At 53.8% G+C, this 12,685-nt stretch overlaps 1 protein-coding gene across 3 annotated transcripts; it reads right to left on the reverse strand.

Moving 5' to 3' along the window:
- On the reverse strand, positions 1-11,239 carry LOC103725323 (chloride channel protein ClC-Kb). 3 transcript variants are annotated; one of them, XM_008822656.1, is made up of 19 exons: positions 11,140-11,239; positions 10,394-10,522; positions 9,884-10,012; positions 8,618-8,757; positions 8,143-8,220; positions 7,988-8,066; positions 7,416-7,541; positions 6,965-7,049; positions 6,775-6,876; positions 6,131-6,215; positions 5,709-5,882; positions 4,620-4,689; positions 4,346-4,456; positions 3,840-4,053; positions 3,180-3,313; positions 1,252-1,340; positions 1,014-1,097; positions 717-803; positions 1-48 (listed from the first exon to the last, which is right to left on the reverse strand). In XM_008822656.1, exons 1-19 carry the CDS (start codon positions 11,237-11,239, stop codon positions 1-3), a joined length of 2,064 nt encoding a protein of 687 aa, XP_008820878.1. The 3 variants fall into 3 exon arrangements, with proteins under 3 accessions (XP_008820878.1, XP_029414275.1, XP_029414274.1); XM_029558415.1 differs by lacking the exon at positions 9,884-10,012 and having other exon boundaries at positions 8,618-8,742; XM_029558414.1 differs by lacking the exon at positions 9,884-10,012.
- Positions 11,240-12,685: the final 1,446 nt, after the last annotated feature.

Here is a 12,685-nt window from a genome sequence, read left to right on the forward strand (position 1 = left end):
TCACTTGGCTGTGGGTGGATTGGTCAGGGTAGAAATTGCTTTCTTCAACTACGACAGAGAACCAGAAGATGGGGAGGAGGAAGGGTTAGAGGAGATGGAGATGCATCCAGCCTGGGGCTCAGGTATTGGCGGCTCCCCTGGCGAATGGTTCATTCTGGGTATATTTAGAACTGGTGCCTCCCCTATAGCATAGGTGAAGATAACTGAATCTTGAATACAGCAGGCTGGCAATTGGGGTCTCAGGCCCAGTGGTCACTCTCATCCAGGATCTGGGGTTCACCAGAGACCTATGTAGTCCCCAGACTTTGAAAAGGAGACTGTTGGTCAGGCATGGTGGTGCATGCCTTTAATCCCAGCACTTGGGAGGAAGCGGCAGGTGAATCTCTGAGTTCGAAGCCAGCCTGGACTACATAGAGAGTTCCAGGACAGCTGGGGCTACAGGGAGACCCTGTCTCGAAAGAAAGAAAGAAAGAAAGAAAGAAAGAAAGAAAGAAAGAAAGAAAGAAAGAAAGAAAGAAAGAAAGAAAGAAAGAAAGAAAGAAAGAAAGAAAGAAAGAAAGAAAGAAAGAAAGAAAGAAAGAAAGAAAGAAAGAAAGAAAGAAAGAAAGAAAGAAAGAGAGAGAGAAAGAAGAGAAGGAGGGAGGGAGGGACGGAGGGAGGGAGGCTGTTGGTGTCCTCACCCTCTTTGCTTTGCCCCACCCCCAAGACCCTGATACCTCTGCCCAGGACACGGAGCCCACAATTCTGCCCTGCGATGTCACAAACAGCAACTGAAGGGTCAGCAGCTCAAAGAGGTTGTGTGTCTGGAGGAAGAATTGCCAAAAAATGCTGGGGGACAGGGAGCACCACTCTGCCCATACCCCCTTCTCTGTGCCAGTTGAGTGGAAGATCATCTACCTGCGATGTCCAATCTAACCACTAGGGGTGGCCAGAGTCCATGCAAGCATTCACTATTATCCAGCCTCCCCTATCAGGCCTCCATCTCCACGTATACCCTCTAGCTCTCCCTTTACCTCATGCAGGGAGGTCTCTGGGGACAGCTGCAGGGTCACTGGCTGTGCAGGGCAGCCACCAGCCAAGATGTCTTGGAGACAAGGCTGGGAATGGGGAAGGACCGTGAGGGCCTGGACCAGCCTCCAGCTCCCAGGGTTCTGCTCTCTGACCTCCTCTCTCTAGGAGGTCAGTCAACCCCTCCCCTCACAGCCCTGCTCACACCCCCACCCTGTCCCCATACCCATCAGGAGGACCCACCTGTTGGCCTGGAGTCCAGGGAGCTGGCTCAGTCTGGAGGGCCTGTACCAAGTGGGTCCTTTCTACAGTGCCCACCAGGGTCTGAGACTCTAGCAAGTTCAGAGGGACAGATGTGTTATAAACACAGAAGTCACTTCTCTGAGCACCTATGTGCCAAGAAGTATGCTAGGTGTTCTCAGGTCTCAGAAGAAGCTTCCAGAAGCCTATGGTCTATTAGAACCCTTATCACCCAGTTTACATAAAAGGAAACTGAGGCTCCAATGGGCTAATTGTTGCTCTAAGCCCTACAGTTTCCATGTGGACAGGAGGGCAGCTGGGTGAGGTTACTAGTGAGCCAGGAGAGATTTTTGGCCCCCATGGAGAGTCCCCACAGAAGGAGAAAGCTGGGACATCAGCCTCTTGACATCTGAGTATCACTGGGCTTTCTCCTCTGTCTTCCTTCCAGATGCTTCCTACAGGATTCAGTTCAGTGAAAGTATGCATTATGATCTGAGATCCTACTGAGTGCTGGGTCTAGGCAAGCCTGACTCTAGGCCTGGCACCTTGTGAGGCTTGGTGTTTGTTTGTTTGTTTGTTTGTTTGTTTTTGAGACAGGGTCCAGCTAGCCTGGAACTCACTATGTAGACCAGGTTGGCCTTGAACTCACAGAGATCTGCCTGCCTCTGCCTCCCGAGGGCTGGGCAAGGCATGCACCACCATGCCCAGTGGTATTTCATTTCATATAGTAAGTAAAACCCAGGGACTGAGCTGGGGCTGTAGCTCAGTGGCAGGAAGCTTGCCTAACATGCACAGGGCTCTGGATTCAGTCCCCAGCACCATACACACACTCGGCAAGTATGTTGACAGCAGAAGTCCCCCCTCCCCTTTCATAAATTGGCTCTTTCTCAGGTGGGCTATGAGGAACCAGGGACTGTCCCATTGGGAACTCTGTGCCTACTGTGGCTTTGGGGCTGATTCTTTGTTCTAGGATGTGAAGTCTTCTGGGCCTGGGACCCCAATTTCCAACCTGCTACATTCTAGATTCAGTGACCCCCCAATCTATGCCATACGGGAGGGCCATCCTCATGCAAAATCAGTACATAGGATATGTGGGATACTGAAGGTGTCCCAATTAGTGAAGCTCCTGACCTTTGGGTGGGACCCTATAATGACCCTCCCTATTTTCCATACAAGGACACGGCAAGTCACGGAGCCTGAGGTGTACCCATGTTTCTTCCACCATTGGTGGCTTTATTCTACTTGGAGTGGGCATACACTGGTGATTATATGCTTGTGGTTATTGCTTACTTCTCAAGAGGCCTGCCCAAGGACATATGGGCACCAGACTCCAACTGTGCTGTTTGCCAAGTATGCACCCTGCCTCATTTGCACCAGGGGGATACATGGGTGGACAGGTGCCCCAGCGGAGCTGGAATAGCTCCTGCCCTACTTGGATCATCTCAGATACTGTGCTTCTGGGAACTGGAGAGGATGTTCAAGGTAGACTCCCCCCGAAGGCTTGCCACCATTCATCTATCTTAGCAACAGGAACTGGGGGGAGCACTCAGGAATGGAATGCTTCCAGGATGCCTAGAAAGGAAGCTTCTGGAAGACCTTAGCAATAGTCTTCTCACACTCCTTAGCACACCAGGCTCAGTTCCTAGAATCCCAAGCGCTGGCCCTGGACTGTCTTAGAAGCACCTCTCCTCTTGCATTTAAACATCCCTACTTTCCCCAGGAAGTGGTTATTACCTTCATCTTCCCGTGAAGAAACTGAAGCTCAGAGAGGCCAAGGGACTTGCCCAAGATCACACAACTGTCTGGTTGCAGATTCAGAGGCAGAGCCAATGCCCTGCTTACCTTTGCGGCCCTGAGACTCGAGGACCTCAAAGGAAGTCAGAGGAACCCTCACCCCACCTCCAATACCCTCTTCCTTCCCAGCTGGATACCTGTACTCTCCACTAGGGGGTACTGGGCCACATCTGTGGAGGTCACGACCTTGATCACCTCCTCCAATGGTGTGTCTTTGGCCAGTGTGGTGATAGTTCGGTTCATGAAGTGTTCCACCGTCACAGGGTAGGAGCTGTGGGCAGAAGTGGGGAGGCTCCTATCAGGTCCTGGAGTGGGGGTGCATACCAGGATGAGGCAGGGGCACCCAGGGAGCTTTGCTGGGAGAGAACCCATAATTCCAAGGGAAGGGTTGTGGGGGACTGAGGGTTCTGGAATAAGCAGCTAATAGAAACCACACCCATCTCAAAGACAGGGAAACTTGGGTTTGTTTGGAGCTGGACCTTGCACATGGCGACTCTTGCAGCCTCAGCCCCACTACTGTGGTGACAGATGTTGGGGTGCCATCTGGTCCAGGGAGGGTCTCAGACTCTATTTGTATTCCAGCTCCCAACCCCCCAGAAAGATCAGCAGAACAGGAGAGGACCCAAGAGAAGGGTCTCTCCCATTTGGTGCTCTGGTGACTCAGAGCAAGGTAGGGCCGTGTGTCAGCCCTACAACTCTACATTCAAGGTGAGCTCTGGTGGCAGTTTTCAGGAATGCTTATCTCAGACCACCCTGGACATCATTATCATAGGCTCATCAGCAAGCCTGAGGCTCACCCAAGCTTGCGGCCACGAATCCATGGCAGGTACGGCAGTTTCTTGACAATGATGGTGCCTTCGTAGAAGGAGGGCTGACAGCTCTGACTGATGGCATTGGCCACAAGCACTGCCATTAGCACAGGTAGAGCATGAACGATCTGGCCAGTCATTTCAAAGACCAGCAGAGCCGTAGAGATGGAGTAGGTCACTGCCCCTGAGAAGGCCGCAGCCCCTGCAGAACCAAAACCAAGGATAGCAAGCTCAGGCCAGGGGCCAGGCTCACCAAGAAGGTAAGGTAGCATAATATGACCATGGCTAGGCCCAGAAGTACCCAGAGGGCACATGCTGCTGACAGTTGGGGATAGAGGGAGCTGGGAGGTTCAGGGGATGCCAAGGCTTCAGGAGGAGACAGGCCTGTATGAGGAGTGGGGGGGTACAATGAGCAGTTCAGTGACCACTCTACACACTTTTCTGACTGCATTCCAATCATGAGGTCTGCCCACCTTTGGGACCCAGCTACTGACCTGCCAGAGCATAGGCCCCAGGCATGATGGGGTTGACTTGGTCTCCAGCCACGATGCCCTCAGGAAAGATGATAGATAGGATTTCTCCCAAAAGGCGTCCGATGACAGCTCCTGCCACAAACTCAGAGTGAAGGGCACAACCAGGTTGACCAGACCTCCAAAGCTGTCAAATTCTGCCCCACCCTCAGAACCACCCTGGGAGGGAGATGGGTGGGGAGCCATGGCATGCCCCCATGCCCCTGAACCTCCCAGGCCTTCAGGACCCCAATCTCACCATAGATAAATATGGGCATGAAGTACCCAGCAGGTATGGGGATGGTGGTAGCTAGAATCAGCATCCAGAACTGCGGGGAGGTTGTACCCACATGGCAGAAGTTAGAAGCAACACATGGGCAGCAGAGGGACAGGAGGTTCCTAGAGAAAAGGGTGCCCAGGTCTGGGCTCCTAGCAGCATCTGGCATTAGAGATAGCATCAACCAGGGGAAGGAACTAAGTCTTAATAAAACACCCACTGTGTGCAGAGCACATGCCAGGTTTGTTCCTTCTTCTTACTCAGTCTGCCCTTTAGGTAGAAAGAATAACCACTCTATCTTAAAGAAAACAGGATGTCAAGAAAAGGGACCAGTGGGTAACTACACTTGTCATTGAACCTGTCAACCTCAGGTTGATCCTCAGAATCCATATGATAGGAGAAAACTCTTTTATTTTATTTTTTATTTATTTTTATTTTATGTGTATGAGTGTTATGCCTGCAAGTTTGTAAGCGCACCTGTGTCATGCAGTGCCCGAGGAGGACAGAAGAGGGCATCAGATCACCTGGAACTGGAGTTATGGTTGTTAGCCACCATGTGGGTGCTGGGATTCAAACCTGGGTCCTCTGCAAGAGCAGCTAGTGCTCTTAACCACTGAGCCATCTCTCCAGCCCCGAGAAAACCAACATTGTCCTTTGACTTTCACATGTACACCCCGCATGCAGGCACTCACACACACATACACACAAATATTTTTGTAAGCATAGGGCAGCCAGGTGCCATGGGTCATGCTTATAGCCCAGCGTTCAGGAGGTTGAGGCAGAAGGATCACAAGTTCCAGACAAGCCTGGGCTACATAGTAAGACTATACCCTCAAATGAAGGAGGAAGAGGAGGAGAAGAAGCAGGAGGAGGAGGAAGAAAAGAAGGAGGAAGAGGAGGAGGAGCAGGAGGAGGGAGAATGAGGCTGAGTTGCAAGGGGTATTGAGGAGCACAGTGGGCCAAAGTGAGATCCAGACCCTGGATGCAGGGACAACACTCCAGCTACCAGAAGTGGAGGCAGCCTCAGCCCACCCAGAGCCTGCCATGGCTCTGCCCATACAAGGGACCCACCTTCATGACCAGGAAGAAGGCCAGTGTCCCAAAGATGGTGAACCGTGGGTGATACCATTCAAACCAGAGATTCTGAGGGTCAGGCTCCATGGGCCAGGGTGGGGATGAGTTCCGGGTCATCAGTGCCCATGAGTTGTTGTCAAACAGGGTGTCCAAATGCTCCTTCATGGACAGCTGGGGCAGAGACAGTGACAGTTCAGCATGTCCCCAACTGCCCCGCCACCCACCTGAGCCTGGACTGCTCTACCACTTCCAAGCGGGGGACCCTGGGGATGGCTCTGCCGTGGCTCAGCTACATCTCTATCTGAAAAGTGACCCGCAGGCATGTCCCTCAGAGAACTGTAGGGGAATAACGATGGTGCACAAGGGGAGATGGCATTTGGGGGCTCCTTACCACTGCCACCCAGCTCAGCACCCCTTACCCGGGAAGCCATGAAGCGGCCCACACCAGGTGGGTAAGTGATAGAGGCCAGGACCAGAGCAGCCAGAGCCGAATACAAGGGCTTGCTGTGGGGGGAGAGGAGCTCCAGTTTGCCTCCTCTCCTTCCACAACAATGTAGGGGGGACACCAGAGTTCTCCAGAGAGGGCAAGCCCACAGCCCTGGAGCTCACAGTGAGGAAAGACCTGGGGAGAAGGAAGGGCAGGAGCAGGGAATGGCCAGAGCCCTCCAGAGAAGAAACAGGTGAGGTGAGCCCAGGAGACCTGATGTGGCAAAGGGAGGGTCTGAGGGGTAACTGACAGGGAGGGAGGACCGGCCAGGCCAGGGTGGCCTTGGCCTTGGGCAAGATGGTAGATAAGGAATGTCAAGGGCAGGGGCAGAGAAGATTCAGGGAGGAGATGAGGCAGAGGATCAGTGAAGGGGTGGAGTGGTTCAGTGAGAGGGTTGGTTTCTGGGTAAGTGTGACAGTGGTTGTGTGGCAGAGGTTGTAAAGGAATGGGTTTACCATCAGTGGGGTGTGGAATAGAGGGACTTGGGAGAGTTAATGGGAAGATAGGGGTTCAGTGAAGGGGTAGGATTTCGACAGCAGGTCGGGAATGGGGTACTCCCTGAGGGGACCAGCCCACCTGGTAGCCAGCAGTTTGGAGGTGAACCCATTGGTCTTGAGGAAGAATAAGAAAGTCCGCTGGCAGAAGTTATAAATGCAACTCATGATGCCACATATAGCCCTGGAAGGAGGTGATGGTGAGTCCAGAGTCACCCAGTTTGTGCCTGAAGACCTCCAGCTGGATTTTCAGAGCTGGACACCCCACTTACCCTAGGGCTACAAAAAAGAAGATCTCGGGCAAGTCGAAGGGTATGTCCACCCGAAAACTGGTCTTGTAGATGGTAGTGATGGTCTCTGGGGAAGGAGGGGGGTAGGGAGCCGACATCACCCTCTTCCCCAACTAAATCCAATCTCAGAATAACTCAGGTGAGGGTACAGGCCTGACCCCGAATTTCCTTGCCACTCTAGACCCCACAACCCAGTCCCGCCTCCTTGTAGGCCTCAGCCCCTTCCACCCTTGGGGCCCTTCTCCTTCATCTTCCTTGTTCAACAAAGAGGCCAGACCTCTGTTCTTCTAGAAGGTCAAGGAAGAGGAAAGAGGAAGGGAGGGATGGAAGAAGGGGGAATACAGAGGGAAAGGATGGTGGACGGAGCAGGGAGGGAGGGAGGGAGGAGTCAGGGAAGAGGGAGGAGGGAAACTAGGCCCAATGTGGGGCTCACCCGCCTCATTGCTGAAGACAGCCAGGAGACAGAATGTGAAGGCCCCACAGGTGGCCGCGAAGAAGCCCCTCCAGTAATCCCAGACGGAGAAGTGGGACGACATAACCTCAATGCTGAACAGGACACCTAGGGGGCACACAGCTCAGGAGGACCTCCATTCCCAGACTGCAGGATTCAGGGTCACATTCTCCCTGACCCTCTCTGATCTGCCCTCCTCCTGGGCAGCCAGGGGCCTCATATTGTCCCATCCTCAGATGAAGCTGGGAAGGCAGGACCTTAGGCAGCCCTATCCCAGAAAACCAGGCTTGAGAGGTGGCCTCACCAGCCAGGGCCACACAGCAGGAGCTGGGCTTCAAATCCACATGTATCCAAAGTAAGCTTGCAGTGAGTGGCCATCCCACCCCTCTCTATCCGACCCTGTTGTGGCTGTGCACATGGCAAGATGGCAGGTGGGTACACTGGGCTCAGGAGCCAGCTTGGGGGAGCAGGGGTCTAGCCAATCCAGGGAGAAGAGGGTCAGTGGGAGGCAGCCCTCCCCCAGCAGTGCAGTGAGGAGGGTGGGAGGGTCTCACCACTGAAAGGGGCTGCAAAGACTGTGGCCACACCCACTGCTGCCCCTGCTGCCAGCATTTCCATTTCCTTGGTCTTGTTCTGGGGAGAACAGGGTCCTGGGCTTAGCCCTCTCCCCTTCCTGTTCCCCAAGGGGGCCTCACCCAATACTCCTTACCTTAGCGTCTCCTATGGTCTTGGTGCGCACGCATCCCAGATAGGCAGCTATCATCACACTCAGATGTACGAAGGGGCCCTGCCAGGGTGAGGCGGTGACATACTGGTTCTGGACAGAGGGTCCATTCCATGGCGAAGCTGGACCTATCTTCCCTCTTCTCTCTCTCCTCTCCTTCCTCCTCCTCCCCTTCCTCCTCCTCATTCTCTTCATGCTCCTCTTCCTTCCACTCCTCCTCCTCTTTCTCCTTCTTTCTTCTTAGGGATCAAGAAAAGTGAGCCACAAGCCTTGTCCAGAGGTGGCCTGGCATCTCTCACTCACATCCTTGCCCCAGCCCTCCACCATCCTAAATGGCTCTTGTGACCTGGTTGCACTCCCCCAAGACTGTGCTCCCCAAGGCAAGGCTGACTGTGGAGTAGAATGAGGAAGGCAGGGCAGGACAGCAGAATGGCAGGTGGGCAGGCTTTCTATCGTATACCAATTTTCCCAGGAAGATGGTGCTTCCCGTTGCCAGGGTGCAGGAAAGGCCCACCACCTTGGCCCCGAAGTTCTTGATGTCCAGATAGTCCTCCAAGATCACACCAGACAAGATGGTCTTCACCTCTGGGACCCCAGACCCTGGGTCAGATGGGCAGAGGCAAGGGGGAGACAAAATCCCATTAACTCTCTTAGCTCCCTATGCACACACACCCTCAGGGCACCATCCTGAATGAGCCTCTGGTCTGTAGCTATTTCCTCTGATTTAAAACTTCTCTCTCTCTCTTTTTCTGTTGGCCTTTTTGAGAAGGGTCTCTCTGTAGCCCCAGCTGGCCTGGAACTCACTGTGTAGACCAGGCTGACCTTGAACTCACAGAGATCCACCTGCCTCTGCCTCCCGAATGCGGGATTAAAAGTGTGCCCCACCACACTCAGTCTCATAAACAAACAAACAAAAGAAGAAACTTCTCTCCTAGCAGGGAGGCTGGTTAACGTTCAAGAAATAAATTTCCAAGGCTCAGGAAATCAATAAAACTCACAAGTCTAAGGAAGCTACTGAAGCTTACAGGATTCACAAGGCCCCTCCTAAGGGTACATGGAGATAAGAGTTACTTCAGAGAGGAGAGCTGCCTGCAAGCCACACAGGGAGCACAGCTTTCATGAGTCAGCACCCATGCTGGGTGAGGCAGAAGCCTTTGAGTCTGCCATGGTCCTGCTCTACAAGCACAACAAACTCACTGGTTTCCCAAGTTGACAGGTAGAATTGTTACTTTGATCTGTTGTTATTTCCCTATATGGGATGAACACACATTTGTGTCTCCACAGGAAAAGTCACACAATAGCTTCGCACACCCTATAAGGGGGACTCATAGCTTCAGCTTCCAGAGGAAGAAGCCAAGGGTCAGATGGATCTGGGAGATTCTCCCTGACCTGCAGCTGGAGGCAGCTCTAGAGGCCTAGCTCGGCTGGCCGCCTCATTCAGCCCATCCCTGGCACTAGCCATTCAAAGCAGCCCTGAAGGATGGGACCAATCCTCCTTCCCCGCCCAGAGGACCTCTGGAAAGTCAGGCTGGGCCAGTGGTAACCCAGGTCCCTTTCTTCCCCTCTGGGTAAGTGGCCCAGTTCTTCTAAGCCTGTTTCCCCAGCACTAACACAGGGCCATTGCTCCATCTCCTTCTTCAGAAGCCCTACAGTATGTGGTAAGGCTTAAGCCTTGTGGGAACTGCAAGGCAAGACAATTTAGCCAGAGGTCAGGAGATTGACTCACCTCCAGAGGATGGTATGATGCTCTGTGAGAAACCAGAGGAGAAGGACAGGAGGGCCACGGGGTACACAGTCCAGGAGAGATACGGGAGCAGATGGCCGTCCCCAAGCTCCCTGTACAGCCATTCGTGTGCTGGAGATAGCCAGCAGTCAGGGAGCCACCCAGAGCCTCTACGGCCTTCAGGGTGCCCTCTTACAGACAAGGCCACCCAGTGAGTAGAGGAGCAGAAGGCTTGGTGCCTGGGGTCTAGGGTCATTGTTCTGAGAGCAAGGTGAGAGAGGACTGTTCAGATGAGAGAGGGTTCTTCCTCCTTTGTGCAGATGAGGGTGACTAAGGCCCAGCAGGGCACAGAGCCTCATCAAGGTCACATAGTAAGGCAAAAGCAAAGTCAGAGGCAATTCCAGGCCTGGCCACCTGCAGCCCCACCCTACCCCACTGCCCGTGGTGGTCCAGTTGGCATTCCAAGTTTGTTCAGGAATCCCAGACTAGATGTACATGAGGGAAAGGCCTTACCTCTAACCACACGTCCAACAACGAAGTTCATGGTGTAGCTGATCAGAGCCATGAGCACCCCAAGGACCATCAGGAAATACCAATCCTCACCCACGTGGAACAACCGCTGTTTCAGCCACTCCAGGCCCCCTGGGTAGGACACTGGGGTCACAGCTCCTTCCTTAGGGACTGCTTGGACCCTGAGCAAAGAAGCCTAGGGACCCCAAGACTGAAGTCCAAGGTAATATGGAAGGGCTCTGCCTCACACAAGGGGTCAAGCAGGATTTGTAACAAGTCAAGGGATGGCCCAGTGGTACCACCCCTGTGGCCTTTGTAGAAAGTCTTTGACCTGCCCCTCCACCTCTTCCCACACTGAGAACTTAGGGAAAAAATGGTTCAGGGGGCAGAGGAGAATGGAGGGGCTTGACAATGTGGCTCCAGCCAGTATTTCAGCGGAGTCTGTAGCCTAGAGATCATGGGTTCAGCAAGGTCCCGAGACTCCCAGGGGCCTGAGGGGCATCTGTACTCCAGGTCTCCAGCTATACATCTGGTCACTGGCTGCCAGCCCAGCCTGGAAGATTGCCCTTTCTGACTGTGGCCACCAGTACCCGGGCCTGCAACCTGCCTCTTTCTGGGGTTCCTGCTTTCTCTGCCCCCCTGGCTATAAGGATGGCCCTGCCACCCCAAAGACTCTGCCAGTGCAGAAGATGATCTTGGGTCTAGGGGAGTCTTGTCCTGGGGTGTGGGAATGGGGACCCAGCTCTCACCTCGGATGCTTCGGCGGATGCGTGGACATGGACCCCACAGCTCTGGCAGAGTCACTGGCTTCCCTGAGGAGCCCTCACACAGCCCCACCAGTTCCTCCATCGGTTCTCTGATGACAGGTGGATGGCTGCTTGGTGAGCCGCTCTGAGCCTGTATCCCACCTCTAGGCGCTTCCAATATACTGTCTCTTAAGTGTGTGTGCCTGTGTGCATGTGTGTGTCTAGAAGTATGTACCCCTTAAAGATTTTGGGTATGGCTTCCCATACACGTGTTGTGTGCATGTATGCTATCAGGAAGGTTGATTAGTCTGGGTGTGCCCTCTTCACAGAGAAAATGTGTGAATGTCTTATATACAACATGGCTGTACCTCAATGTCCCTTCTATGTCCATCAGAACTAGTCAGAGCCTGTCCCCTGTTTTGGCCCCACTGACACCCTGCTTGGACAATAGCCTGCTTGTACTTTGTCCAGGGATAGCCCCATCACCATGGGGTTCCCATGGGCATCTATGATGCCCCATGCCCATCCCACAGCACCCTGTGTCCCTCAGCTCAGGACACAGGAGGCTGGAAGACCCCAGACCTTGAAAGAGACCCTTGAGGGGGTAACACTTTAAGGACCCACACTCTTCCTTTCCATGCCCACCCTGGCCCTGGTAGATGCCATCCAAGTCTAAGTCCGTGCCCGCCCCACTGAACACCCAGCTGTCCCTCACCTGTCACTGTGCCCTGCTGAAGCCCCGACTGGCCTTCCTCCAACACAGCCTCTGTTTACTGTTCCTGTGCACCTGAACAGGTGTGCACTCCACCAATCAACACCCTCCCCTCCCCTCCTTGGGGTTAAAGAGGCCATTAAGAATGTCCTTGAGAAGCCAGCCAGAACTGACTGACCACGACAACTGAGTTGCTGAGGAGTGGGGGAGGGGGAGCACAGTTGTCCCAGGCTAGAGACCCAGGTAGAGGGATCATCCTACAATGCTGCAGGCCCCTGGGGCTCCTGAGATGCAGGCCTGGGAGCAGGAGCCACTGCACATGCAGGACAGGGAAGGCCCTCTGCTGGAAGCTGAGCATCAGGGTGTGGACTCTCAACTGGGCTTGGAAAGGGTGCAAATCAGGAGAGGAAAGAAGGAGGACACAGCAGATGAAGACACACGGGCCCAGGGGAGTGGGGTCTCCATGACTGCTCCCTCCCTAGAAGCTGGGCATGATGTTCAGCACTGCCCCAAATGACTGAATGTTCCTCAAACCCGGAGAGATGGCCAGTTGTCCTGTTTGAAAGAAATGGCATCGAAGAGCTGTGAGGTTTCTAGTCCAAGCTCACAGAGGCTAGCTGGCATGGTGGCTCATACCACCTGTGGTCCCAGCTATTTGGGAAGCTAAGGTAGGAGCAGCCCTCAAGGCCGAGAATATCCAATCAGCCTGAATAACACAGCAAGAGCCTATCCGAATACCACCACCACTCAGACCCCAGAGACTGAGGACCAGAGACCGGATCCCCACCAGACACCAAAGCCTGCACACTGCTCCATGGGCTTGCCTTGATGGTCCCA

The sequence above is a fragment of the Nannospalax galili genome, unplaced genomic scaffold, assembly GCF_000622305.1.
Source record: "Nannospalax galili isolate Female #2095 unplaced genomic scaffold, S.galili_v1.0 scaffold548, whole genome shotgun sequence".
Taxonomy (NCBI): Eukaryota; Metazoa; Chordata; class Mammalia; order Rodentia; family Spalacidae; genus Nannospalax; species Nannospalax galili.